We start from the raw sequence: 27,806 nt of genomic DNA, 5'->3' as shown, positions 1-27,806 counted from the left end.
AAACCGAAATGTACTGAAAAATACTAGAAAAAATTATTTAGTCAAATTAGTTTAGTCGATTTTCTAGCCAGCAAATAAAGCAGAGAATGTTATGTTATTCCAACACGGAAGAAACAATGTTTTGATAAGAACAATGCTTCAACAGTTTAAATAAAACCACATTTAGTCCATACATTTTCGTGAATATAAATGAAAACAAAGTAGTACTTTAATTTATTAATAAAAAAATGATGTTGTATTTTAGAATATTTGTATTTTGTAAAAATTAGGGATGGGTTTATCAACAAAGCAGGTTATCGTGCTGGCTTCCACTTTTTCAATTTGTGCACTAATTTATTTCTCATCGAAACAACTATCTACTGTAGAAAATGACTTAGAGGAAATAAAAGGTAAGTTTAAGTTTATTTTAACCCATAAATTCAGGCAATACGAATACATATATTTCAATAAAACATTCTGTAATATTATTATCTACTTTTTTGTATAGAAATAGTAGCACATAACCCGAAGACATTCGTCAAAACGGAAGATGAAATGTATTTTGAAAGTAAGATATTTATGATAGAATTCAATACTATACTAACGTTGTTTAAAAATCCCATTACAAATAGGATATATGTTTATTTTGACTTCATTCTGTAAAAAAAATATAAAAACATATCAATATTTAAACCAATTGTATTGTATATATGATGTTTATTACCAAAATGCAACATTTGATGCTATATTATAAATATAATACATTAACTATGTTACATTTTAAACCATACAATTGGATTTAAAGTATTTTATATTATAAAGTGATTTGTATTGCAAGTTACGAGGTTGTAAAACTTTAACTACATATTTTGTGGAATAATTTTTATAGACTATTGTTAATGTGGTTTAGATATTGAGAATAAAGGCAGACAACCGGCTGGATCGGCAAGTGCACAAGAAGAATTTGATCGAATGTGGGATTACATATATCATATGCAGGTTAGTATATCATACAATTGTTTAAAAAAAGAAAATTTTTAATGTTTATTTAAAACACAAACAGTTGTAGACCTAAGCCCTTTCTGAATACAGGCGAAAGCATTAGAAACGGCAGCGTGTTGTAGTGGTTAGAACACTTGGCTTTACTACATGAGGTCCCGGGTTCAATCCCCACTGACTCCATACGGGAGCGCCCTTGAGTAAGGCGCTAGAAACGGTATGAACTCTTACTGATCCAACCCTACTCAAAAGCTCGAAATTAAAAGTTACAAACAGCATTAGCCAAAACTTCCAAAGGCAACTCGATACTGGGTCGGGGTAACTGATGTTACTCAATGTTTAGGTCGTGAAGTCGACATTTCCTTATCGAGGATTAATGTATATATGTTTCTGTAACCTACCAATATTTTTTTAGTATAAATGTAAAGAAAGTGAGTACCTTGGAGGTAAAAAAGAAATGCTTGGCGATGGAGCTTATTACTTATGTACTGAAGATCGGTTCTGGCCAGTTAAAAGAAATCCTGACTACAAGTGTTTGATGTACTCAATTGGAGTAGGAGAAAAGGGTGGAGATTTTTCTTTTGACGACGAAGTAGCAAAAAGAGGCTGTGAAGTACACGCGTTTGACCCCAGTAAGAAATTCCTTTTAAATAAAAAGTTACTATGAACATATGCAGAATTCCCTTACATTATAAGCATTTAAAAATCCTATTTAAGGATTTTGCAAACTACAAAATACTATCATATTAAATTTGAAATGTAAAAAAATAAATATATTGCATAAATTTAACTATTAATAATGGATTTGACTGTTAATTTTAACTTAAGATAATGTTAATATAACTATAGTAAAGATAATGTTAATATAACTATAGTAAAGATAATGTTAGTATAACTGCTCTTTACTTAACGTAACTACAGTTTTTAAAAGTCCAACAAATACTGTAGCAATTATAATTTTCCCCAATAAAATATTTACAAATTCCCCATGGAAATGGCTTTTAATTAATTAATGATGATACTTCTACTAGCTACCGAGATAGCGGATGGAACTGTGAGGGAAAGTGGTGTAGTGTTTCACAAAATCGGAATTAACGGCCAGGATATTGACAAAGACAAAAACGGTTGGAAAATGAGAACGTTAAGTAAGTTGTTCAAACATTTAGCCTCAAACTAACACCTTGTTGTTGTATTTCATGGTTGAATTAGTTAAACCATAGCCAAAAGATAAATTTTTAAACCAGGGACGCCGAGTTTAACCTAATTAATTTTAATTTTTATTATCTATGTGTTTTAAAACTGTTTTTTTTTGTAATACTGGAAAACCCAAACAGTAACTAATACGATTTAAAAGAAACTCTGTTTATACAGTTGTATGTTAAAAAAAACGATAAACTAGCGTATGTTAGGATTTCATGTTTACGTTAGCGACGAAACGTTACCTTTTGTTTTGTTTTATTAAGAAACTCTTTTAAAAGAATTGGGTCACCAGGGCCGATATTTGGATTACTTGAAAATCGACACCGACGCACCGCAGGGCGGGTTCGAAGACACGGTAAGTGAACAACTTTAAAATAAACAATCAAAATCTAAAGGTATAGTTAACATGGGTAGTGTGGCATACTGGTCATGCGCTTAATAACGCACTAAAATTTACTCGTCTTTTGAATTGCACCCTTTTTTTAACAAATTTTGTAATCATACCGTTGAGTTATATATAATATAAACAGCCTTTTTCCAAATACCAATAAAAATCTGACATTCTAAAGCAATATAAAAAAGAGCGACCCATATCAATACAAATTATAGCCTACTGTTGTAAAAAAAATGTAGTAAAAGTTTTGTATTAAAATTAATAGCCGTTTCGACATTAGAGTAGAAATAAAAATAGCATTTAAATACTTATGTTCTAATTTTGCTTAAAATATTTATCAAAAACCATATGAAACACTACGATAGCAATAGATTTCCTATGATAGTATTATATTTACAATAATCTTTTCCAAGAAGTTAAATCTCTATCAAAAACCATATGAAACACTACTATAGCAATATTTTTCCTATGGTAGATTTATATATACTATAATTCTTTTTTTTTAATTAAATACCTAACACCACACTTTTAAATAACAGCTCATGCAAGAACTTCTTGATACTGGTATGCATAGCTGTGTACGCCAATATGCCCAAGAAATTCATCTTCAAGGGCCTATTGTTCACCCACCAAAGCTTGCTCGATGCAGAGCTTTGTACAGGCAAATGACTACTTTAAATAAGCACGGCTGGCGAATGTACAACACTACAGATAACGTCAGGTGGGTTCAAGTTTCCCAGCACAACATGAAGTTCAGTCAAAATAATATTCGGCCAGGGATGGTGAGAAGCGGGGGGACAATCCTATGGGAAAATGCTTTTGTAAACTTCGATGTTAAAGGTCCCTGTATACCGAAATAACGCTTATACTCTGTATTTAAATGTTATAAGGAATATATGTCTCACTCTATATGCAAAAACCATAATTTTTTGTTTATACCATTTTGCTGTCTAAACCTATTGTAAACTGTTAAATAACATGCTGTTTTATTTTATAGGTTTTTCAAAAATTTTAACCGTTTCATATTTATAGCAATTAAGATTATTTATTGTTTTTATGAGTAAACTATACTTTTTGTTGATAGTATAATGATAAATGGAAAATGAAATTTAAATCTATTTGGGTTGATATAATAAAATTTTATATTATGCTATTTAAATATAAAAAGTTCTAAGAGATTTTTTGTTGTTATATTTTCGCTTACAAACAGATTTGGAATATAAATAAAAAGAGCATTTTATAGCACATTTTGTCTAGACAATATATTTGAAAACGATGCTTATTTAAAAATACTAATATCCATTGAAACGGAATATTAAAAATAATTGTTTTTTAATAAACTTCAAATTTGGGAAAGAAAGAATAAGCTTTAATTCTGTTTATACAGTCTTTTATTTAACTGAAGAATTAAAAAATAAAGAAAATAAAAACGGCTGTTCAACATTACAGTCGTGATTCAGATACTTTTTGGTGGGTAACTTCAGTTGCCTGATGTTTAAACCTCTGATTAGATGTATTTTTACCTTCAGATGATCCGCTTTCAGAAGCTTTATCACCTTCTTTGGTGAATTTCTTTTTTATGAAAGCATATATCTTTTCCAAAGTATCGGAATATAATATAGGATTAAGTGCACTGTTAATAGGAAGCAATATAATAGCAGAAATAGCGCAGGCTATATCCGATATGGCATAACCTGAAAAGCTGACAAAGGCTAATATAGAAATGGGGACCCAACATAAAAAATCAGTGGCTACCAAACGAACAATTTTCTTTTCAATTTCTGTGTGAAAAAAAATTTTTTTTAGTATTAAAAAAAACTTTAATTAAATAAATTATAATCAATTAAGATAATTTTTATTGTCGATTTTAGTGTTGAAAAACACAACTTTTGTGACAAATTATATATTTTTGTAGTGAATTTCTTTCGTGGTTTTACGCTATAATATAATATGATAGGTTTTCTAATGGTGGCCTTTTTTACGCTTGAACGATATTGTAAATCGCATGGTTTGGTACGGTTGTTGCAAATATTAAGATAAAGTGGGTGTTTAAAATATTTAACACAATATTAGAGAAAGATAAATTTTCCGGTCTCTTATTTAACTGTACAACGCTGGGTATCAAATTATTATGTTTTTCAGTATACCATTACTGAACTAATAACGATAAAACGCTAATTCATTTTATTAATATGACATATAATGGCCAGTCGCTGAAAAGCAATTTAAAAATTCACCTAACTTTTAAAACCGAAATGTACTGAAAAATACTAGAAAAAATTATTCAGTCAAATTAGTTTAGTCGATTTTCTAGCAAGCAAATAAGCAGAGAATGTTATGTTATTCCAACACGGAAGAAACAATGTTTTGATAAGAACAATGCTTCAACAGTTTAAATAAAACCACATTTGTTGTATACATAGGCTATACATTTTTGTGAATATAAATGAAAACAAAGTAGTACTTTAATTTATTAATAAAAAAATGATGTTGTATTTTAGAATATTTGTATTTTGTAAAAATTAGGGATGGGTTTATCAACAAAGCAGGTTATCGTGCTGGCTTCCACTTTTTCAATTTGTGCACTAATTTATTTCTCATCGAAACAACTATCTACTGTAGAAAATGACTTAGAGGAAATAAAAGGTAAGTTTAAGTTTATTTTAACCCATAAATTCAGGCAATACGAATACATATATTTCAATAAAACATTCTGTAATATTACTTATTTTTTATATAGAAATAGTAGCACACAACCCGAAGACATTCGTCAAAACGGAAGATGAAATGTATTTTGAAAGTAAGATATTTATAATAGAATTCAATAACTATACTAACGTTGTTTAAAAACCCCTTGACAAATAAGATATATGTTTATTTTGACTTCATTCTGTAAAAAAAATATAAACATACCAATATTTAAACCAATTGTATTGTATATATGATGTTTATTACCAAAATGCAACATTTGATGCTATATTATAAATATAATACATTAACTATGTTACATTTTAAACCATATAATTGGATTCAAAGTATTTTATACTATAAAGTGATTTGTATTGTAAGTTACAAGGTTGTAAAACTTTAACTACATATTTTGTGGAATAATTTTTATAGACTATATTGTTAATGTGGTTTAGATATTGAGAATAAAGGCAGACAACCGGCTGGATCGGCAAGTGCACAAGAAGAATTTGATCGAATGTGGGATTACATATATCATATGCAGGTTAGTATATCATACAATTGTTTAAAAAAAGAAAATTTTTAATGTTTATTTAAAATACAAACAATTATAGACCTAAGCCCTTTCTGAATACAGCCGAAAACATTAGAAACGGCAGCGTGTTGGCGTGGTTAGAACACTTGGCTTCACTACATGAGGTCCTTGGTTTGATCCCCACTGATCTCATACGGGAACGCCCTTGAGTAAGGCGCTAGAAACGGTATGAACTCTTACTGATCCAACCCTACTCAAAAGCTCGAAATTAAAAGTTACAAACAGCACTAGCCAAAACTGCCAAAGGCAACTCGATACTGGGTCGGGGTAACTGATGTTACTCTATGTTTAGGTCGTGAAGTCGACATTCCCTTATCGAGGATTAATGTATATATGTTTCTGTAACCTACCAATATTTTTTTAGTATAAATGTAAAGAAAGTGAGTACCTTGGAGGTAATAAAAATATGCTTGGCGATGGAGCTTATTACTTATGTACTGAAGATCGGTTCTGGCCAGTTAAAAGAAATCCTGACTACAAGTGTTTAATGTACTCGATTGGAGTAGGAGAAAAGGGTGGAGATTTTACTTTTGACGACGAAGTAGCAAAAAGAGGCTGTGAAGTACACGCGTTTGACCCCAGTAAGAAATTCCTTTTAAATAAAAAGTTACTATGAACATATGCAGAATTCCCTTACATTATAAGCATTTAAAAATCCTATTTAAGGATTTTGCAAACTACAAAATACTATCATATTAAATTTGAAATGTAAAAAAATAAATATATTGCATAAATTTAACTATTAATAATGGATTTGACTTTTAATTTTAACTTAAGATAATGTTAATATAACTATAGTAAAGATAATGTTAATATAACTATAGTAAAGATAATGTTAGTATAACTGCTCTTTACTTAACGTAACTACAGTTTTTAAAAGTCCAACAAAAACTGTAGCAATTATAATTTTTCCCAATAAAATATTTACAAATTCCCCATGAAAATGGCTTTTAATTAATTAATGATGATACTTCTACTAGCTACCGAGATAGCGGATGGAACTGTGAGGGAAAGTGGTGTAGTGTTTCACAAAATCGGAATTAATAGCCAGGATATTGACAAAGACAAAAACGGTTGGAAAATGAGAACGTTAAGTAAGTTGTTCAAACATTTAGCCTCAAACTAACACCTTGTTGTTGTATTTCATGGTTGAATTAGTTAAACCATAGCCAAAAGATAAATTTTTAAACCAGGGACGCCGAGTTTAACCTAATTAATTTTAATTTTTATTATCTATGTGTTTTAAAACTGTTTTTTTTTGTAATACTGGAAAACCCAAACAGTAACTAATACGATTTAAAAGAAACTCTGTTTATACAGTTGTATGTTAAAAAAAAACGATAAACTAGCGTATGTTAGGATTTCATGTTTACGTTAGCGACGAAACGTTACCTTTTGTTTTGTTTTATTAAGAAACTCTTTTAAAAGAATTGGGTCACCAGGGCCGATATTTGGATTACTTGAAAATCGACACCGACGCACCGCAGGGCGGATTCGAAGACACGGTAAGTGAACAACTTTAAAATAAACAATCAAAATCTAAAGGTATAGTTAACATGGGTAGTGTGGCATACTGGTCATGCGCTTAAAAACGTACTAAAATTTACTCGTCTTTTGAATTGCACCCTTTTTTTAACAAATTTTGTAATCATACCGTTGTATTATATATAATATAAACAGCCTTTTTCCAAATACCAATAAAAATCTGACATTCTAAAGCAATATAAAAAAGAGCGAGCCATATCAATACAAATTATAGCCTACTATTGTAAAGAAAATGTCATAAAAGTTTTGTATTAAAATTAATAGCCGTTTCGACTTTAGAGTAGAAATAAAAATAGCATTTAAATACTTATGTTCTAATTTTGCTCAAAATATTTATCAAAAACCATACGAAACACTACGATAGCAATAGATTTCCTATGATAGAATCATATTTACAATAATCTTTTCCAAGAAGTTAAATCTCTATCAAAATTATATGAAACACTACTATAGCAATATATTTTCCTATGATAGAATCCTATTTACAATAGCCTTTTCCAAGAAGTTAAATCTCTATCAAAAACCATATGAAACACTATTATAGCAATATTTTTTCTATGATAGAACCATATTTACAATAATCTTTTCTTAAAATAAGATACTTAATACACATTTTAAAACAACAGCTCATGCAAGAACTTCTTGATACTGGTATGCATAGCTGTGTACGCCAATATGCCCAAGAAATTCACCTTCAAGGGCCTATTGTTAACCCACCAAAGCTTGCTCGATGCAGAGACTTGTACAGGCAAATGACAACTTTAAATAAGCACGGCTGGCGAATGTACAACACTACAGATAACGTCAGGTGGGTTCAAGTTTCCCAGCACAACATGAAGTTCAGTCAAAATAATATTCGGCCGGGGATGGTGAGAAGCGGGGGGACAATCCTATGGGAAAATGCTTTTGTAAACTTCGATGTTAAAGGTCCCTGTATACCAAAATAACGCTTATACTCTGTATTTAAATGTTATAAGGAATATATGTCTCACTCTATATGCAAAAACCATAATTTTTTGTTTATAGTATTTTGCTGTCTAAACCTATTGTAAGCTGTAAAAAAACATGCTGTTTTATTTTATAGGATTTTCAAAAATTTTAACCGTTTCATATTTATAGCAATTAAGATTATTTATTGTTTTTATGAGTAAACTATGCTTTTTGTTGATAGTATAATGATAAATGGAAAATGGAATTTAAATCTATATGGGTTGATATAATAAAATTTTATAGTATGCTATTTAAATATAAAAAGTTCTAAGAGAACTTTTTTGTTGTAATATTTTCGCTTACAAACAGATTTGGAATATAAATAAAAAGAGCCTATGCTTATTTAAAAAACGATGCTTATTTAAAAATACTAATATCCAGTGAAACGGAATGTTAAAAATATTGGTTATTTAATAAACTCCAAATTTTGGAAAAAAAGAATAAGCTTTAATTCTGTTTATACAGTCTTTTATTTAACTGAAGAATTAAAAATAAAGAAAATAAAAACGGCTGTTCAACATTATAGTCGTGATTCAGATACTTTTTGGTGGGTAACTTCAGTTGCCTGATGTTTAAGCCTCTGATTAGATGTATTTTTACCTTCAGATGATCCGCTTTCAGAAGCTTTATCACCTCCTTTGGTGAATTTCTTTTTTATGAAAGCATATATCTTTTCCAAAGTATCGGAATATAATATAGGATTAAGTGCACTGTTAATAGGCAGCAATACAATAGCAGAAATCGCGTAGGCTATATCCGATATGGCATAACCTGAGAAGCTGACAAAGGCTAATATAGAAATTGGGACCCAACATAAAAAATCAGTGGCTACCAAACGAACAATTTTCTTTTCAATTTCTGTGTCAAAAATAAATTTTTTAAGTATTAAAAAATGCTTTAAATATAATAAATTTTAATCAAATTAGATAATTTTTATTGTCGATTTTAGTGTTGAAAAACACAACTTTTGTGATAAATTATATATTTTTTGTAGTGAAGTTTTTTTTTAAAATATATTCTTGGTAATGAAGTTATTCATTGGTTTTACGCTATAATATTTTATCATAGGTTTCTAATGTTGGCCTTATTTACGCTTGAACGATATTGTAAATCGGTAAGGTGGAAATTAGAAAGCTTGATTTGGTCTAATGACCTCATATTAAAGTGCCATAGTTGAATTAAAAACAACTTTTATGTTCATTTTGGAGGTTAAAATAAATGCCAAATTACAAAAAAACAGGTTTTTATAAAAGCCCTTAACAAGGGTAAATAGTAAAACATTTGAAAAAATTGTTTCTTGTGAAAATTTAAAGTAATTCAATCAATATTATTTTGATAACCGAGGCCTACATTCCTAGATTACCTATTAATATCAATCAATACCTAATAGCCCGTCCATCATTTTCTTTTCTTTATTGTTTTGTGTTTTTATAAAACTCAAACCAATTCCATTTAAACACTTATTTAAACTTTTGGTGTACTTACTGCTTAGTCCACCATTTTCTTTATTTTTTCGGCTTGTTTTCCGAACCAATTTACTTTTAGATTTAAAGTAAATTACAACATAACAAGTAGCAACAATTATAAAGGAAATGAAGTTGAAGCTATTGACAATAATTGATGGCAAATGTGAATTGTCGTCTGTTGTTACAAACAGTTGTGGAATACATACGCTATTTGCACTGTAAAACCTGCACAAAAATAACATAATCAAATTTCACACAGATTTGGATATTCAGCAGGGTACGAATTAACGTTTAAAAAACGATTCGCTAAAAACGAGGCGCATTTTTAGAGTAATTATTAGGTTCAAGTCATAATCTTCGTTTTTTTGTAACACTTGACCCGTTGCGTGGCATTTTTAAAATGTAACGTATTGTTAAACAATCGTTAAGAGTATTTCGCACGAAAAACGAGACATTTTTGATTACTTTAAAGCTGTGTTATGTATTTAAAATTCCGCAACAACTAAACGAACTCGGGAGCGAAATTTACGCATTGGCAAAACAAGGAAAGTTTTTGTTATTAAATGCTCTATAGTAACCTATATTTACGCAGAAACCGGTTTAAAATAGATCGTAAAAATACACAAATACACACAAAAGTTTTATTATCGCCTTAAACTTTTTTGGTCGATTCGCTATTTCTAATATATTTGTAAAAAACGATTCGCTAATTTCAAAAAACGATTCGCTTTTAGCGAATAGCGACCCGTTATTTCGTTCCCTGTTCAGTGATTATATTAACAAATCTTACATACCCAAAATACAAAGCTGAATCTAAGCCAGTGTCCATGTTGTCAAAAAAAGAAAGATCCTGCAGATTTTTCCATGAGGAAGCTTGATTAATCATTGTCAGTTGATCTTCAGTTAGAGATGCGAACTTGGGATCAAGGGTGATTAACCTAGTTAAGTAACTTTTATAATTTTCGAACGTTACCATTGCCTGTTGGTTAAAAATGTTGTCCTCAAAAAATGCTCTTTCAACGTAGATATGTTGAAGATAACTTGACAAGGGTAAAAATGCAATTAAAGAAGCTATAAACCATGAAAGAAGAATTCCCCAAACTGCATACCACTTTCCAGGGCCTGCATGCATTGGCTGCAAAAAATAAAAATAAAATTACAAACTCATTTTAACTTTAAGTAAGTAACACATGTGATTTACTAGCGTATATACCTGAAGGACTGTTTTTAAACGATATAACGTTAGGAAAAGTAAGGTTAAAACTGAAGCCTCGCTTGATAATGTAACCAGCACACCCATTGCTGAGCAAGTAACACTGGACAACCATTGCAAAGAGTTAACACAGTAAATTCCACTGTAATAAGCTGTTGCTATACCGAGTATAAACAAATAGAATCCCATAAGCAGATCAGCTGCGGCAAGATTTAAAACAAACATGTGGTTGGCTTTAAGATCCAAAGATCCTGCTTTGTGTCTTGTGGAAGCCAAGTGGCGACTTTCATGAACAATTACAGCCTAAAATAAATGGTAAACATATTGAAACAACAGTTTCTTAATTGTATTGCGGCTATTGTAGTTCAATATCACGCAGGCATTTTGTAAAAAAACGCTAAGGTATCTCCAAATACATTAGTATTTTATGAAGTTCTACATTGAGTTGAACAAAAATTTTTTTTTTAAAAAAACATTTTTTGTAGCAGAAAAAAAAATCCTTGTTTTGAAACATTTGTCTAAAAGAAGTTTGTTGTTGTATATAATTGCAATTGGTCGTTTAAGAGATATACAAACTTAATTTGAAATATCTAGTTGTTCTGGCATATCTGTAGATTAAACAAAAACTAAAATAAAACAAAAACTTAGCCTACAATATTCCCAATTGTTGCCAGCAAAGCCATGATCCAAACTAGGGCTCGCAAGACAGGGTTTCCTATAAGTTCGAATCTCGACGAAAGAACGTTGTCTGATCTTCTTGATTCTGTTGAAAAAGGACATTCATCGCTATCATCAGAACAGTCAGCCCTTCCGTCAAAAACCTTACAAAAATAAAAGAGTATAAATAAAAAAGTGTCTTTTTTAATATAATGTAGAATAAATTATTATGTAGAATAAACCGGCAGCGTGATGTAGTGGTTAGAACACTTGCTACACCACACAAGGTCGTGGGTTCAATCCCCACTCCTCTTATGCTGTAGCGCCCTTGAGTAAGTCGCTATAAATGGTTTGAACTCCTGCTGAGTCAGCACTTATTCAGCAGCATAAATATCGGGCAATTATAATCTATTCTATAGTATCCCAAATTGCCACAGGCAACTCGAGATTGGGAGGTAACTGTTGTTACTCTATGTTTAGATCGCGCATTCGACCTTACCACATCGAGGATAAAAATGTATACATAAAAAAATAACGTTGTCAGAATATATATAAAGTATCAATAATCTAAAAAAAATTGGCATAAAATTGATCTTTAAATTAAAAAAAATTGTTTAACTTATTTTCTTTAAGGGGCCTACGACAATTTTCAATAACTTTTACAATAAAGGTTTTGTAAATTTGCAATAGAAATTAAATTTTATATTAGATAAAACACACATATTTATATACACAATTTGTTTTTCGGCAAGTTTTTTAGGCTTTCTTGACATACTAAACATTTTAATATTAAACATGTTTACGTACAGCTCTTCTTGGTACAAACAGGGGATCTCCACTCTCACAGTAAAACCGATCAGCTGTGCTACAATTCATTTCGTCAGAGCTGTCGTCACAATTGATTTGAAAATCACAAACCAATTCTCTGTTAATTGATATCTATAAACATTAATAAATATTAGATATTTTTTACTGCCAGCTTAGTTTAGTTTAGTGAAGATATTTAAAAAAAAAATTATTGGCAATATAGGGCTCTTGTTTTAATATATAAAATAAAGATAAACATATTCTGAAATGTTACAATATGTTTAATCATTAAATTACTATGTTTAAATATCCAGCAATTTAAGAAGAAACACAACCCAAAATCAAATGTTTAAATTATATTTTTCAGGGATTCCTCTATAAATTTTTTTTTGTATATATCTTTATCCTCGATATGAGAAGGTCAACTTTGTGGCATAAACATAGAGTAACATTAGTTACTCTAACCTAGTCTCGAGTTGCCTCTGTCAGTTTGGGATAACACATAATATAATTGCCCGATAATTACTCTGCTGATTAAGTGCTGGCTCATCTAGACCGTACCGTTTATATCGCCTTATTCAAGGGCGCTACAGCATGAGATCATTGGGCTCAAACCCAGGAACTTATGTGGTGTTGAAAGTGTTCTAGGCACTACACCACGCTGCCGGTTATTTAGAAGTAGGTCTATAACTTGCCTGTTGCCCGCCCAACGATGGACAGTAAAACCGATCGGTGCAGACATTCACATCCTCGTCGCTTTGCTGATCATCACAATCTAAAACACCATCACAAACTCTCTCGTTAGCAATATTGATTAAGTTCCCCGCTTGGCAATAGAATCTTTCTGTACAATTTACTTCGTCCACCCCATTAGAGGCACAATGTATAACACCATCGCATTCATCTTCATTTGTATAAAAATCAGCAGAACCGGAATAATCCTTGTGTGAATAACAAAAGTTCCTTTTTTAATCCTTGATGTGAAAAGGTCGACTTCACAACTTATTCTTAGAGCAACATTAAAAACCTTAACCCAGTCTTGAGTTGCCTTTTGCAGTTTGGAATATTAGAGATTATAACAGCCCGATAATTAAGCTGCTGATTAAAGTTTAGTTCAGCAGGAGTTCATGTCGTTATTGCTCCTAACTTCAGAGAATCAAAATATGATAGCAGCTGAGATCAAAAAAGCTAAGTGCTCTGACTACTACACCACTCTGCTGGTCTTAACCACGCGTTCAGTCTACAGTACAGTAAGAGGCACTTTAAACATTAATTTCTTAAACTAAATATTTAAAACAATAACTTCCTACCCCGAATTCACAACTTAAAAACGATAACGGATTTCCAACGGCGCTAAATCCTTGTCTGTCACAAGTTTCAAAAAATCCAGTTACGTTCGTACAACTTTCGTGACATTCGTCCAGCGCATGAAACATAACTCGAGAATTAGGAGGATGACATTCCCTAATCCCGTTACAAAGAGTTGCAAAAGTATTGGGAGTACAAAACACGTCACATCTAACAATACAAAAACACACCTTTTTGATAAATTGCGGGAAAAGTTACTCAAGCAAATTAAATTTACAAGCAATTGGTTTGTTTAAAATTTAAATAAAAAAGATAGTTTAGTTATATGTTTAAAATTAATTATATCTGTAAGAACTTCAGATTGTATTTCGTTAAACTTTGTAAAAAAATGGAAATCTTATTTAAAAGGCTAAGCTAATACACAAGTTCTTGAACAATATCTATAGATAGGTTTTGATACTAAGTTTAAACAACAAAACAGATTTTAAAAATTTAAAACAAGTTTATATTATTTACCTAAACAAAACAAACATTTGATAATTTTAGTGTTGATTAGATATCTTTGTAACTTACCTGCAAGTTGCATTTACTTGTTGATAGGTCCCTTGTGTACAATCCAAAGTAATTCCACAATATTTAGCCCTATAATGAAAAATATATTTAATCCATTTACTTGAATAAATCAGTACTTTCAAGTTGCTATTACCGTTCGTCTCTTCCGTCGAAACAGTCAGGTACAGTGTCGCAAACTGATGTCCTGTTCAAGCAATTACCATCACCACAAGATACTTGCCCTACCTTACATTGATCAAGTCCAGGGGGCCTAAAGATATAAAACCACAAATTTCGATTTATTAAAATCTAAGTACAAACTATAAAAAATCTATATTTTAGTTGATGACACTTTTTGAAAGCTTTATTGAAAGCTCAAATAAATATTTTTTTTGCTGTTTACAAGAGCTTATAAGCCTATGGATTATCACAAATATACAACAAATTCACAATAACTTTACTTAATAATCTAAACACTATCTACAATCTTACGTTGTAAAATTTGAGACTGAAATGCTATATCTAATATCCATGCATAAGTCGGGTACATTGAATTCACATAGACATTCGTCTGATAAGTCTGAACAGTCAAATATTCCGTTACAAACATCAGCTTTCGGTATAATCATGGAGCCGTCAAGACATTGAAAACATCTTTCCTTATTGAAGGTTAACGCATATCCTAACATGCTAAGATTTCTACAAAAATAAATGTGATATATCTGAATGAACGGTTAAAGTCCTGTTTTTATCTGGAACAAAACACCAAAAGTTCTTACGAACTAGACAAATAGTATTGGTTAGATAAAAAATGTGCATTTACCAAGTTATTAAATTGTATATGGTTTGTGTTATTTAAATGTGAATTGCTATCTTAATAGTATATTGCCATATTACAAACTTTTCCCAAACCTTCCGTCGTTGGCTCCAAATTCAGAGTCAAAACATAGATCTACTCCATTATCGCAGTCTTGAACTCCATCCCAGAGTAAATGCTGAGGTAATTTACAACTACGACCCTGACGAACACATTTAAAACCAATTCCATCTAACCATTCATCTTCAAGAGAACAACTATTACAGGAATCGCCATTGCATAAAGTTGTTCTTGAAACGCAAGTCCTATAACCAGACTCACATGGATAGTGACTTGGACATCCTATTTCACAGGGTGCGTTCATGTGACATTCGACCGACTGATTGCAAATATAATCGGGATGTATTAAACAACTTCTATCAGGAAAAGTTAGGTTGCATCTAAAGAAAAAGTCACTTGTAAACTAACACTATTTTACTTGATAAATAAAAAGACCACGTTATCTGAAAGACAGCCTAAAAATCAAATATGAATCAAGTTGCTTGCAATAGGTTTTTTAACAAGTTTTTAATACAAGTTTTTTAATATGTTTTTATTAGCTATACCAAATTTAATTTCTATAAGTATAGAGGTTTTATAATAATTGTGCTATTAAGTAATAATTATCGGTTATTCAGTCTTAAATTGGCAAATTAAATCATGTCAAGAGACCATTATTATTTTTAAAACTACGTAATGTGTTACGAAAAATAAATTCTAACAAAAAATTAATTCTTTTTGGTTAAAATTGCACAAAATTGGTTTAAAATAAACCAAGGAAACGAATATGGTAAAATTATTAATTATTTATCTCGTTTACTTAGAACGAAAGTTGACAGACTTCAAGACATTTAAAAGCCCGCTAAAACGTGAACCATCAGTTTCATAAGCGCCCTGATTTTGGTAAACCACGACATTAAATGAACTTTGTCGTTTAAGCGTAAAGTCCATTTGCTTAAACATTTTATTAAAGCTCTTAAGTTAGATTTGACTTTATATAATAATACACTTAATTATATACACAACAATTTGAACACTATTTTTTTTTGCAAAATTATCTTCAAAAAAGTGAAGGCTTTATTAACCATTTTCGTTAAAACTTATGCTATTTTTACCGAAAAGAAAAATCTGGCATAGTTGGATCCTCTACAGTCATTTCATCACTTCTATCCAGGCATTCAGAAACTCCATCGCAAAAATTTTCAAGTGGTATAACGGAGCCATCATTACATCTGAAGTCTAACGAAATAGAGTAGAAAATAAATTTTAACATAGTAGATTTTTTGTCCCTATACCACATATAGATATTTTACCCTTAGGCACTAAGAATATAAAATACTACCACATTTTATTATGCAATAACTAAGCGTTGGTTAAAAGAATTACAATTTCAGCTAACACACGAAAACCAAAAAACACAAATTTTAAATAAAATTTTGTTTAATCGAAAACTACTTACTTTGCTGAGAGTCGGTACCAAACGCACGTAAACATATTACTACAGAAAATAATAACTTATAAAACATAGCCACAGATATTTCAAAACTATTATTAGGAATTTTAATATTGTTATAAAAATTAACTAACTTTACTATTGTATAAATATTTACAATGGAGCGTATGTCCGGTGAGGTTTTTTATATTTATTTTATAACACACAGTCCGGAAACTATGACCAAAAATCGTGATCAAAATACGGAGGTTTCTATTTTTAAATTACCTAATAAATAGAAGGGGATAGACTGTACAGTAACAAATATAAAAAGTTTTAAAACATTACGTAGTAGTAAATTGTAGTCTAAGCACAGCGGTAGGCTAGGTTTATCATATACTCCTATATCCCGAGTATTAAATTAACCCTACAAAAAACAATATTCGTAACTTTATGGCTTACGTTTTACTACAAAATCAACGGCTTTACTGAGCTTTCAAAACCTATACTTTATGTTAAAAAACACTTCGTCAAATGCTGCTCTATAACTTTGACATTTCTTTGTAAATCTGCACTATATAATTCGTTTTATATAACAGCTATTTTTATACTAAACATTTTACTTTAAGCTTCCCTTAATTTTAAACTTTATTTTACGGTTTGTGAACATGTAAAGACTTACTTGCTACCACATCGTAAAAATGTAAACCTATGTTAAACCTCCATTTCTTATCGTTAAGGCTTGTATAATAGTACACAGCATTGTTATATTTACAAATTCCGAGTTGTCTTGACCAATCTCATAAATAATTTAATAAATAAATAATTGTTTTTAAGTTATATTTATAACAAAGACCTTGCAAAAACAGTAGGGCTATGTTTCGCAATAAGGTTTACGTTATGCTGATATACCAATGGATTTTGGAATTTTTTAGGTATGTGATGATGTTACTCATAGTTTGTAATATGTTATATAATACTAAACCTAAAAAGGTCAAGAGTCTAATTTTGGACAATATATAAGTCACGACATTAATGGCTTTGTCAAAAAATAACAGATTCCATTTGAATTAGGCTAATTAAAACAAATTTGTCTGGAAATTTTGCGTAAACATTAAAAATCGAGACAGTGTTTTACCTAAAATAGCTAACAACTGCCATATATGACAAGGATGTAACTTTTAATTACATTTTAGCCTTTTCTAAATAAAATTTTCTACGAATTAACAAAAATGTTAAATTTAATTTTGAAATGATCAACTTTAAATTTATATTTCATAAATATAATAAAATAAACTTGGTTATTATAAATGTAATTATTATTATTTTTTTAAATTAGTTTTTACACTGTAACTACCATCGACAGTGATTGCTTTACTATTATAAATCAAATGTGTCGTAACTTTCTTTTTTTTCCGTACAATTTTATTTTGTTATTTCGTCACTCCTTTGTTATAGTTTTATTTTTTTGGTGTATATTCTGTAAAATGCATTTTATTTATCGAATTTATTATTAATATAATCTATACTGGGTTTGGTGACCATGCCATATAATGTACTATAAAATCTTTGTATAAACATTATTACTTTTGGCATGTTTTAAATCATTAAATTGATTTTGTCATTTTTTCCCGTCGCATTGTTGTAATATTAATTGCATATCGTATTTATTATTTACTTTTATCAATGCGCAAAAAAACAAAATAAAAAAAAAAGTCTAGGGCTAACCAACAACTCTAACTTTTAAAAGCCACGAATTTTTTTAACCTTACGTTAATATTTCAACAACAAAAATATTAAATATTAAAAAATAATTTCACTTACCATGAAAAATTGCTTTTGTAACCAACTTCTAATAGAACTTGTTTGTTTCAAATAAAACCCTTTTAAAAAGTAAGCATAAATTTACTTTTTATATCCTAAAAACCTAACTTTTTTCTTCTTTAAAGCATTCAATCACATAAAGAAACACTTTGTAATTTTTATTTTAGGATCATTAAAGATGTCTTAATAGCAACTAACAATAATTTTTATTCCACAAATTTAATTTTAGCTTTGCAAAAAATTGTGCTAAACTGTTATATTTTTTAAGAATTACTGGTAATGACTACGCTAGTCAACAGACCTTTGGAATGTTAAGCAAAAGCTTGCACAAGCTTTGAAAAACTTGCCGTTCAGAAGAAGTGCTTGTTTTGCTTTTGCCTCGAGTCAGAGAGACTTTCCAAAAAAGCATTCTTGTTTCTGTTTTAATTACGCCACTGGAATGCATTTAAACCACACAATGCAAAAACTTGAATTTTGTATTTAATAAATAGGTTGTTTGGCGACTTTAAAAATGGTTGTTTGACGACTATATCTTACTACAGAACACTTTTTTGGTATGTTTTTAAACCATAAAATTATGTTGGATTATATTTCTCTGTTAACTTATTTTGGATTTTAAAAGTTCATGATAAAATGGTTACAGCTGTTAAAGGAGAAAAACAAATGTAATATAAATAACTAAATATACACTATGTTTTAAAATTTTTTAAACAGGTATGCATAAGGCAACCTATATATTTTAAATTTAAATAAAAAAGATGTATAGCATATATGCATTTCATAACTTTGCAAACTCATTAACTAACTTTATAATAATTTGTGTCATATTTTGAAGGTTTGGCGTACTTGTAAATGTCATTTACTTTCAGCCACACCATGGCGCCATTGAGTAATTCTTTGTTTTTAGTATTACGTACAGATAATATCGTTGGATCAACGATATGACGAATAAAATTTAAAACCGAGGTATAACTCTAAAAATAAATCAAACAGAAATACAATTGAATTGTTAATTCGTAATTTTTAAGCTTTTTTGGACAAACAACAGCAGTGGGCCACTTGAATATGATGGCTATATTTTTATACATAGTAAAATCTAGAGCTAAACATATATTACTTTAAATTATTTTTACTTTTACTAGTTCACTGTATTATTTTTTGCATCTACTTAACTAATATTTAAAAAAAACTAAATTAATAAAAAAAATTAACACCGTTCTCACAGAAATTTAAAATAAAATTTCTAGCAAAAGATTTAGAACAAAAAAATGCATCCTTGCTGCTAAGGAAAAAAGCAACCCTTTATAAGAGCAATCATCAGCAAAATAAAACTCATTTCACCAAACCCAGTACCACTTTGAGCTTAAAAAATGAGACTGTTAGTTATTACTCTTATGATCTGTTGCTTACTTGCAGTTGCAAATGGAAAAAAAAAGCCTTGGTCGAGAAGACATTTAAGAAAAGGTAATAATTTTGTTTGCTTTTAAGTTATTAATATCTTAGGTACGTTATTTTATGTATTGCGATACGTTTTACTATTTTAAAAACGTTTTTTTTTTAATTTGTTTTTTTAATCAAAAATAAAATTTTTTCAATTTTTATTGTTAAGATTTTTTGAATGTAGGATCATATAAAAACTGGTTTTTATTTTTACAGTAACCCATTGTCTAAATCAGGCCACTGAAAATGGTTGTGAAAGTTGTGAAACTGACTGTAGTCATTATAGAAATACCATCGCTTGTATTAAAGGAAAGGCAACAGGTAAATCTCTCGGATGCAAATTTTCGATTTTTTTAAAATTTTTATATTTTAATCCAAAATGGTCGACTTTGTAGCTTAGCCATGAAACAACCTTATTGACCCGGTCTCAAATTTTGATAATTTAAAGTTTAATTCAATTTATTTTTTTCTTAATTTTAACCTATATTTTTTAACGGATAAAAAAACCTTTATCAATGCCTGATACTATCATATCAAAACGGTCGTAATCAAACCCAAGTACCTACGTATCCCGGCTCATTCTTTTAGTCCTATTAAACTAATGTTATTGCCTGATTATGTACACCTTATAATTTATGATATGGGCTCAAAAAAGCAAGTAAATGCCCACATTAATATAAAACATGAAAACAGTTATAATTTAACTGATTATTAAAAGTTGAGATGTCCACATTTTTTACGGTATGCGGTCTGGCTACTTTAAAACTTTTGTTTTAATCCCAATTAAATATATCTATATCTTGATTGTAGGTTGTTTAAAGAAGGGGGATCTGCATGATCAGTTAGGAGAATGCGCGAGGTGCGTTCAAGAATCCTGTACAGTACCTGGTAAGATATGCTAAGTGTTATAAAAAATAAATTGTTTCTCAATATTTACTGATAGAATTTCTACTCAGGTTTGTGCTTTGAAGTCCAGTAGTGTGGTATTGTGTGCAGGACTAAGTTACAAGCCAAAATGTTTTGCTTTTGAGCCATTCTAATAAAAATTTAAACCATTACATTTTTTGTTTACTTCTTGTTTCAAATTTCTGAACCGATTTAAAATACTAGAAGGCGATTGTAAAAGACAAATTGAAAATGAAGCTTCAGAGGCACATCAACACTCTTAGAGTCTCAACCAGGATTTTACAGCAAAAAAATTCCATTCCACCTTTTGTTGGCCATCACAAAAAAAATTTTGATTCTACATATTTTGCATGTTAAAATTTTACTTGTTTTATTTAAAAATGTTTTGTCTAAACATGCATTTACAGTGCATGTGATTATATAGACGCCAATAAAAGCAGTGCATATCAATACAACTATTTTGATTAATATGGTTTGCTGTTTTTAAACATATTTTATAGGTTATAATGTTTCTTTTCCTTGGATAGAACGTAAAAACTCGTAAAAGATTGGAAATATACATAGTAAAAAAAATAACTAAAACAATATATAAAAATATAAATAATAATAAACTACCATGAGATTGGTGTAATATAAATAAAGGTATATACAAAAGATCTGTAAAAATATTAAGATATTTGAAAACTGTAAAGTACCTAAAATTTCGCAGTTTTTAAGAACAATTCAATAATGACAAAACCAAATTAGTCTGCTGCAAAAAATTGTCGTAAATCGGTTAAGCAAATAGAGATGGTCTATATACAGATGTTGATCGGCCAACCGGAGCCATAGTTTGTAACGCTTTTAAGACAGAAGTACCTAATTTAAGTAAAGGTAACTCAAAATGAAGTTGTTTGTAATTACGTTAATGTTATGCTTTTTTGCATATGCCAATGGACGGAGAAGCGATTTTAAGAAATTCCGAAAATCCATGCTTGAAGCAAAGTCAAAAATGCTATATTTTAACAAAGGTAATGTCAAAAATCTGTGTGTACTGTAGGCTACAGTTAGATTACTTTTAAGTTAAAACTTCAATCTTTGCATACCGAATTGTGCAAATATTTTAAACATTAGCACTTTGTTTTAATAGTTAAAAACTGTGCCAAAGAAATGATTGCCGAAAACTCGTGCATGGACCAATGTGATGAACATTGTGTTGAAGCAGTAGATTATGCTGACTGCTTAGAGCCCTGCTTTCCCGAAAATATTCGCAAAAAGAAAGCAAAAAGCAAGCACATTAGTAAGTTACTTACAACCAAAAAATAAGGACATGTATAATAAGAATATGCACATAAAAATGTTATAAATTTTATTCTATAGTGAAGGCTAAAAAATACAACGTTTAAATTGCAAAAAATGTGGCAGCTTTGACCATTTTGGTGACCTTATTAAATTACAATGGAAACTTTACCATTAAATACTTTAATAAGCTTGAAAATTCCATAAACGAGAAAAACAACCTTATTAAAGCATTCAAATTAAAAGCCCATTTCCTGAAAATACTTCCAATTCTAAGACTGATTTTTCTTTGCAGTTGCGTTTATGAAAGGCCTGCAAGATTGCATTGAAAATTGCGACAACGATGTCTGCAATAGTGGCGTATCGCTAAAAGACAGTGACTGCAGATACAGAAATCTTTACTTGTGCAGCTTATGCACCCGAGAAAACACGGCCTGTCAAAAATCAGGTGATTAGTAACCTAAGTTATTGGTTTCCCTATTTAAGACACACAGACATACTAGCAGACGCAAAGGTTGTAACGCTTTAGTGAATACGATAATTTAAACAGCGTGATATACACAATGCATTACGGAAAAGTTTTTAATTTAAAACGGGGGTAATAGTTATTAAATTTTAATCTTTAATTTATATGGTGTACACCACTTGACCCAAAACCCATGGTCAGGTACAAAAAAAGCTCTGCCAAAAACTGTTGAAACCTTTGTCTTTAAAAAGTTTGCCAAAATTTGTAATGTATGTAAGTAGTAGTCTATACAAAAAAACCTAAATTGTACTTAATTAATTATTTTTTTGTTTTAGAAAAATGTGAACAACTTTACACGGGGCTCGAAAAATGGACGAAACTGCTCGACGTTTAATGGAAAAAATGATTTTTTTGTGAATATTGTAAATTTAGTGTGCTGTATATGTTGTAAATAAAAACAAAATCAATGAAGAATAATTGCTCATATGTTTTAAGACAAATATTCTTATTATATCACTTTTAGTTAAGTATTTTTTTAACAACCACAAACTTACTATTTGAAAATTTTCTTTTGAGAATAGGTAAGAAAAAAAATGCGTTTTCTGCCAAACTAAATAAAGGTCTTGTGTTTTTGTCGATGAAAATATTTTTAAAGCAACGTCGAAAAACAACTGATTTATAAAAGTTCAACGGCCCAGAAGATAAAAACAAGATCTAACTTGATCTAACCAATTATTTGTTGAAACCGTAGTCAAAGTTGTCGGTTCGTTAACTATGAAATCACAACCACATTTTTGCTGCAAATACTGCCGACGAATCATTTAGTTGTTTTCGATATTTTTCTGTTTTTCAAGTTGAAACCATAGCTTACAACCTTAACTAATAAGCTGATAATTTAACAAAATTAGATAAAAGTGTTGTATTTATAGTTTAAAATCGGTATAAGAAAACATTGGGTTTTTATTTTGTTTTCCTATTTGCTATAAAAAAAAGAAATAAAAAAATGTACAATTTTGTATAAATATAATTTTAAAAGCAAAAAATACGATTTTTTAGCTTAAAATTATTCCTTCTTTATATTAGACTATAGCTGGTTTTTCACATTCTAATATTTCCGACTCGAGGACGCCGTCTAGCGGTACTAAAAAGACTGTCAAAATTCGTTTGGACCAACATCATCAACAGAACTTTAAAATTCTCGGCTCGACGACACCGTCTAGCGGCATCCAATTCAAACCTAAAACCGTTTAAAAGCTAATCCTGGGTCTTGCTTTTAACCATCTCTTTAAAAGACGAGAGAATACGAGATTCCCTCTTGTCTCTTTCCAGTTTATTAAACGAAGCCAAAGCTCGCTTTTCGTCGGCGCTGTAGATTTGATTTTCTTTACGTAATCGAACAGCTTCCATTCTGCGATGTCGACTTCCACTCATAACAAAACCTACATCTTCGTATGCTGTGATTTCGTTACTTGTTAAACCGATTTCACCTGAAGATTAAATCGTAAAAATAAATTTAAAATAAAGAAATTTAGTTATATTTTTTCCCAGCTTCTTTAAAAAATAACTTGTTAAAATAGGCAAAACAAAGTATTATCTTGTTTAAATATTTTATTTTCTTAAATTCATATTTATTCTTAATGAAGCTTGTGTTAGTGTTTAATAATTGTGGTCTGAATTTTTTTACTTTAAAATTTAAAAAAATAAAAAATAAAGTACTCACCTCTTCTTGGGATTCGTTTTCCACTTTCCACATAACTTGCCATAGCAGCTCCTTCACCAGGTAGCAAAGCATGTCCAAAACTAAATTGACATTTATAAATTAGTAAATATAGAACAATTTATTAAAGTTTTTTGGATCACTTATACTTCATGTTTTTCAGAAAAACTCTTGTACTTTACAGTTCACGCTAATTCTCTCTTGTACTTTCACAGTCCTACCTAATTTCTTCTTGCACTATAAGGTTTTTGCTTATACTTTTTCGTACTTTGCGATTCCAGTTAATTCTCTTTCATAATTTACAGCCTTCGCTAATTTTCTTTCAGACTTTACGATCCTAACTAATTCGTTCTTGTTCTTTACAGTCCTCGCAAATTCTCTTTAGTACTTTAAGGTCCTAGCTAAATCTCCCTTGTACTTTACGATCCTCTCTTATTTTCTCTTGTACTTTACGGTCCTACCTAATTCTCTTTCCTACTTTACAGTCCTACCTAATTCTCTCTTGTACTTTACGATCCTTCCGAGAACTGTGAAGTATAAGTGATCCAGGTTTTTAAACAAATAAAAAAATTATTTACTTTAAAGGTTTGTTGGTTGATCCATCAATAGACTCTGGCATTGGTCCAATCACTAAATCTTCTTTTACAATTTTTGTTTTAACAATTGGTAGATCTTCTTCTGAAGATTCGAAATCCTCTGGATTAACTTCTTTTTCCTCCGACTTGCTTTCAACCTTTCTTTCCACCCACTCGGATTCCTCTTCTTCATCACTTTGCCCCTCTCTACTTCTCCTCCTGGACTCTTTTTTCCTTTTCTTTTGTTTCTTTCTGGATGAAAAAAATTAAAATACAAAATTTTAAAATTTTAAAAAACAAAATTTTTTAATTTCAAAAAATAAATATTGTCGTAAAAAGAGTTTTCAAGTAAAAATATTTAAGGAACAAACTTTTCTTTTTTATGTTTCTTTTTCTTTTCTTTTTTTGATTTTCTCTTCTTTCGATCATTTTCTGAACTTAATTCTGATGCATCATCACTATCAGACTAAATTGAAAATAAAACAAAATTTTAGTTTATATTTTGTATACAACTTTATTAAATTTGTATTCAACTTACATTTAATTTTTTTTTCTTCCCATTTATTTCACCATTTTCTAAAAAAAACAAAATAATTAAAAATAAATACAAATTTGATCAACAATATATTATAGCCCAGTTAAATTAGTAACGAAATTAAAAACCTTTATTTTTGTTCCTTTTTCTTTTGTGATCGGTATTATTGTGAAGTCCTATATCATCATCAGACCTAAACATAAATAAAATTTTTTATTTAATGAAAATTGTTTTTTATTTATTTTATAATTTAGACCAACTTTTTTTTGTATATATCTTTATCCTCAATGTGGAAAAGTCAAACGCATGACCTAAACATGGAGTAACATAAGTTACATCGACCCAGTCTCAAGTTGCCTGTGGCAGTTTGGGGCATTATAGATTATAATTGCCTGATAATTATACTGCTGATTAAGTGCTGACTTAGCGTTCATATCGTTTATAGTGCCTTACTCGAGGCCGCTACAGCATAAGAGCAGTGGAAATTAAACCCACAACTTCATAGTAGTGTAGCAAGTTTTATTAGTCCAGTCACAAGTTGTTTTTGCCAGTTTTGAATATGCAATTATTTTGTTTTTCAGAAAAAAATAGGTATATATATATTTTTTTTACTTAAGGGTATTGTAGCTTTAAAACAGTAGAAATTAAACCCAATACCTCCTATGATAAAGCCAAGTGTTCTACTGAACACTACACCATGTTGCAGTTTTAAAATGTATATATATTTTAAATTTGTATTAAAGTTAAATAATAAATACTGACTCTGAATCAGGATGTTCTGGTGAGGTTGCCCAAATATTAGAAACTCCCATTTCACTTATTAATTCTCTCTCCTCCCGTCTCCTGTAATTTAAATACAATTTAAACTTAAAGAAGCAACACCAACTTAAGAAAAAGCTTCAAGAAATGTTAAAGTAGTAGTCTTTTAATAAAGAAAATAAAACAGATCAAATTACCTTTACGAATATTAGATATAAAGACTATAAAGAAGTAATTATCATGTTAAAAATATAAGTTATATTTAAATTAATATTTTAAAAACCTAAAAAAGTAATTAAAAAATTTAAAAAACCGTTAAAGATACATAAATAAAAATATATATAACAATAATTTTAGCATCTTTATACTAAGGTTTCATTATTTAAACAATATTACTTACTGCTTTAGAAAATGTTCTTGCTGTTCCGAGTTTTTTTGTGAATTATATCTTCTTGGTGTATGTTCTTGTTGACTTTTGTCCGAATAATTATTTTGCTCACGATGATGTCGATAATTTGAGTCATTTTCATTTCTGCATTTACAACCAAAGTTTATTTATTTATTTTTTTTATATATATCTTTATCCTCGATGTGGGAAGGTTGCCTGTGGCAGTTTGGGATATTATAGAGACTATAATTGCTTGGTAATTATGCTGCTGATTAAGTGCTGGCTCAGCAGGAGTTCATACCGTTTATAGTGCCTTACTCAAGGGCGTTATAGCAAAAGAGCAGATGAGATTAAACCCACAACCTCGTGGTTGTGTAACAAATGTTCTTACCACTTCAGCATGCTACCGGTTATTATATACATATGTGAAAAATGGTAAATTTTGAAGCAATAAGATTGATAATATATGTTTTTTTATACATATTTATCCTCGATGTAAAGAGGTCGACTTCATAACCTAAACATGGAGTCTGCTACACATGGAGTCTGCTACCCTGACCCAGTCTTGAGTTGCCTTTGCCAGTTTGGAATAATATAAATATCAATTGCCGAATTACTAAGATGCGGATTGTTGATTAACAGATTAAGTGTTGGCTTAGCAGGAGTTTATACCAGTTGTAGTTATAGTGCCTTACTTAAGGGACCTAAGGTATTAGAGAAGTAAAAATTAAACCCAGGACATATGTAGTGAAGTCAAGGGTGTTTTTAGTGGAAGACAGGCAGTAAGTGGTAAGTGACTGCTGACAATTTTGTTTATACCTTTTTGATTCTTGCTTTTTCCTGGCGTAATATTCATCGGGTAACATTCGCTCTCTGCTCCGAGATCTTTTTCTACTTTTAACTGGACTTCTACTCCGAGATCTTGAACGATATCTTCCCATTTTTATTATTTTATTTAAAAACAATCGTAACTTGTTGCTTGTATGTCTGTATGTAAAGTTACGTAAACACGTCTTTATAACGCTTACTATACAAAACGCGTTATATCGCTTATGCGTGATATGCTAAATAAGTGCACTCATAGAAATACTAAAAATTATTTAACTGTTTGTTGTAAAATTAAAATTACAAAGATTACTTTTATATTTATCACCTAAAAATTAATTAAAAGCAGCAATTTTGCTTAACAAAAGGGTTTATAACTATCTACTCTTAAAAACAATTTCAGTCTAATTTT

The 27,806-nt window shown here is 29.8% G+C and overlaps 6 protein-coding genes across 7 annotated transcripts; 4 read left to right on the top strand and 2 right to left on the bottom strand.

The window, feature by feature from the left end:
* The first annotated feature begins 226 nt into the window (after positions 1–226).
* LOC145741801 (putative methyltransferase-like protein 24) lies at positions 227–3,819 on the top strand. The gene is made up of 7 exons (XM_082559452.1): positions 227–389; positions 488–547; positions 890–978; positions 1,394–1,610; positions 2,010–2,123; positions 2,442–2,533; positions 3,112–3,819. The coding sequence occupies exons 1-7, from the start codon at positions 272–274 to the stop codon at positions 3,430–3,432; spliced, it is 1,011 nt and encodes a 336-aa protein (XP_082415578.1). The 5' UTR covers positions 227–271; the 3' UTR covers positions 3,433–3,819.
* Positions 3,820–5,077: 1,258 nt separating this feature from the next.
* Positions 5,078–8,743, top strand: LOC145741215 (putative methyltransferase-like protein 24). The gene is made up of 7 exons (XM_082558762.1): positions 5,078–5,218; positions 5,313–5,372; positions 5,716–5,804; positions 6,220–6,436; positions 6,836–6,949; positions 7,269–7,360; positions 8,027–8,743. The coding sequence occupies exons 1-7, from the start codon at positions 5,101–5,103 to the stop codon at positions 8,345–8,347; spliced, it is 1,011 nt and encodes a 336-aa protein (XP_082414888.1). The 5' UTR covers positions 5,078–5,100; the 3' UTR covers positions 8,348–8,743.
* Positions 8,744–8,908: 165 nt separating this feature from the next.
* Positions 8,909–17,431, bottom strand: LOC145741214 (uncharacterized). The gene is made up of 14 exons (XM_082558761.1): positions 16,709–17,431; positions 16,365–16,488; positions 15,306–15,650; positions 14,886–15,092; positions 14,548–14,664; positions 14,415–14,483; positions 13,844–14,051; positions 13,229–13,474; positions 12,534–12,665; positions 11,723–11,890; positions 11,070–11,372; positions 10,651–10,991; positions 9,876–10,081; positions 8,909–9,248 (listed from the first exon to the last, which is right to left on the bottom strand). The coding sequence occupies exons 1-14, from the start codon at positions 16,773–16,775 to the stop codon at positions 8,911–8,913; spliced, it is 2,871 nt and encodes a 956-aa protein (XP_082414887.1). The 5' UTR covers positions 16,776–17,431; the 3' UTR covers positions 8,909–8,910.
* Positions 17,432–19,821: 2,390 nt separating this feature from the next.
* Positions 19,822–21,306, top strand: LOC145741549 (uncharacterized). Of its 2 annotated transcripts, none has more exons than XM_082559147.1 (4): positions 19,822–19,969; positions 20,162–20,266; positions 20,756–20,833; positions 21,056–21,306. In XM_082559147.1, the coding sequence occupies exons 1-4, from the start codon at positions 19,876–19,878 to the stop codon at positions 21,112–21,114; spliced, it is 336 nt and encodes a 111-aa protein (XP_082415273.1). In that variant the 5' UTR covers positions 19,822–19,875; the 3' UTR covers positions 21,115–21,306. The 2 variants fall into 2 exon arrangements, with proteins under 2 accessions (XP_082415273.1, XP_082415274.1); XM_082559148.1 differs by lacking the exon at positions 21,056–21,306 and adding an exon at positions 20,902–21,049.
* Positions 21,307–21,431: 125 nt separating this feature from the next.
* On the top strand, positions 21,432–23,456 carry LOC145741548 (uncharacterized). Its single transcript, XM_082559146.1, has 4 exons — positions 21,432–21,861; positions 21,981–22,130; positions 22,425–22,577; positions 22,931–23,456. Exons 1-4 carry the CDS (start codon positions 21,735–21,737, stop codon positions 22,987–22,989), a joined length of 489 nt encoding a protein of 162 aa, XP_082415272.1. The 5' UTR covers positions 21,432–21,734; the 3' UTR covers positions 22,990–23,456.
* Positions 23,259–27,580, bottom strand: LOC145741546 (uncharacterized). Its single transcript, XM_082559145.1, has 9 exons — positions 27,389–27,580; positions 26,582–26,713; positions 26,185–26,265; positions 25,551–25,615; positions 25,426–25,463; positions 25,259–25,353; positions 24,891–25,139; positions 24,316–24,395; positions 23,259–24,082 (listed from the first exon to the last, which is right to left on the bottom strand). Exons 1-9 carry the CDS (start codon positions 27,508–27,510, stop codon positions 23,850–23,852), a joined length of 1,095 nt encoding a protein of 364 aa, XP_082415271.1. The 5' UTR covers positions 27,511–27,580; the 3' UTR covers positions 23,259–23,849.
* Positions 27,581–27,806: the final 226 nt, after the last annotated feature.

This window comes from Corella eumyota, chromosome 2 (genome assembly GCF_963082875.1).
Source record: "Corella eumyota chromosome 2, kaCorEumy4.1, whole genome shotgun sequence".
Classification (NCBI taxonomy): domain Eukaryota; kingdom Metazoa; phylum Chordata; class Ascidiacea; order Phlebobranchia; family Corellidae; genus Corella; species Corella eumyota.
This window is presented reverse-complemented; position numbering and strand designations above follow the sequence as displayed.

Coding starts and splice junctions, on each gene's coding strand:
- LOC145741548 (XM_082559146.1), top strand. CDS start 21,735: ATGAAGTTGTTTGTAATTACGTTAATGTTATGCTTTTTTGCATATGCC. Junction 21,862..21,980: donor AATGCTATATTTTAACAAAG/GTAATGTCAAAA, acceptor TTGTTTTAATAG/TTAAAAACTGTGCCAAAGAA. Junction 22,578..22,930: donor CACGGCCTGTCAAAAATCAG/GTGATTAGTAAC, acceptor TTTTTGTTTTAG/AAAAATGTGAACAACTTTAC.
- LOC145741215 (XM_082558762.1), top strand. CDS start 5,101: ATGGGTTTATCAACAAAGCAGGTTATCGTGCTGGCTTCCACTTTTTCA. Junction 5,805..6,219: donor ATTACATATATCATATGCAG/GTTAGTATATCA, acceptor ATATTTTTTTAG/TATAAATGTAAAGAAAGTGA. Junction 7,361..8,026: donor AGGGCGGATTCGAAGACACG/GTAAGTGAACAA, acceptor TTAAAACAACAG/CTCATGCAAGAACTTCTTGA.
- LOC145741546 (XM_082559145.1), bottom strand. CDS start 27,510: ATGGGAAGATATCGTTCAAGATCTCGGAGTAGAAGTCCAGTTAAAAGT. Junction 26,714..27,388: donor AAAAAGCAAGAATCAAAAAG/GTATAAACAAAA, acceptor TTGTAAATGCAG/AAATGAAAATGACTCAAATT. Junction 24,083..24,315: donor AAAACGAATCCCAAGAAGAG/GTGAGTACTTTA, acceptor TTTAATCTTCAG/GTGAAATCGGTTTAACAAGT.
- LOC145741214 (XM_082558761.1), bottom strand. CDS start 16,775: ATGTTTTATAAGTTATTATTTTCTGTAGTAATATGTTTACGTGCGTTT. Junction 14,484..14,547: donor TTCGACGGAAGAGACGAACG/GTAATAGCAACT, acceptor TTTTCATTATAG/GGCTAAATATTGTGGAATTA. Junction 11,373..11,722: donor TGGCAACAATTGGGAATATT/GTAGGCTAAGTT, acceptor CATTTATTTTAG/GCTGTAATTGTTCATGAAAG.
- LOC145741549 (XM_082559147.1), top strand. CDS start 19,876: ATGAGACTGTTAGTTATTACTCTTATGATCTGTTGCTTACTTGCAGTT. Junction 20,267..20,755: donor TATTAAAGGAAAGGCAACAG/GTAAATCTCTCG, acceptor TCTTGATTGTAG/GTTGTTTAAAGAAGGGGGAT. Junction 20,834..21,055: donor AGAATCCTGTACAGTACCTG/GTAAGATATGCT, acceptor TTAAAATACTAG/AAGGCGATTGTAAAAGACAA.
- LOC145741801 (XM_082559452.1), top strand. CDS start 272: ATGGGTTTATCAACAAAGCAGGTTATCGTGCTGGCTTCCACTTTTTCA. Junction 390..487: donor TGACTTAGAGGAAATAAAAG/GTAAGTTTAAGT, acceptor TTTTTTGTATAG/AAATAGTAGCACATAACCCG. Junction 1,611..2,009: donor AGTACACGCGTTTGACCCCA/GTAAGAAATTCC, acceptor TACTTCTACTAG/CTACCGAGATAGCGGATGGA.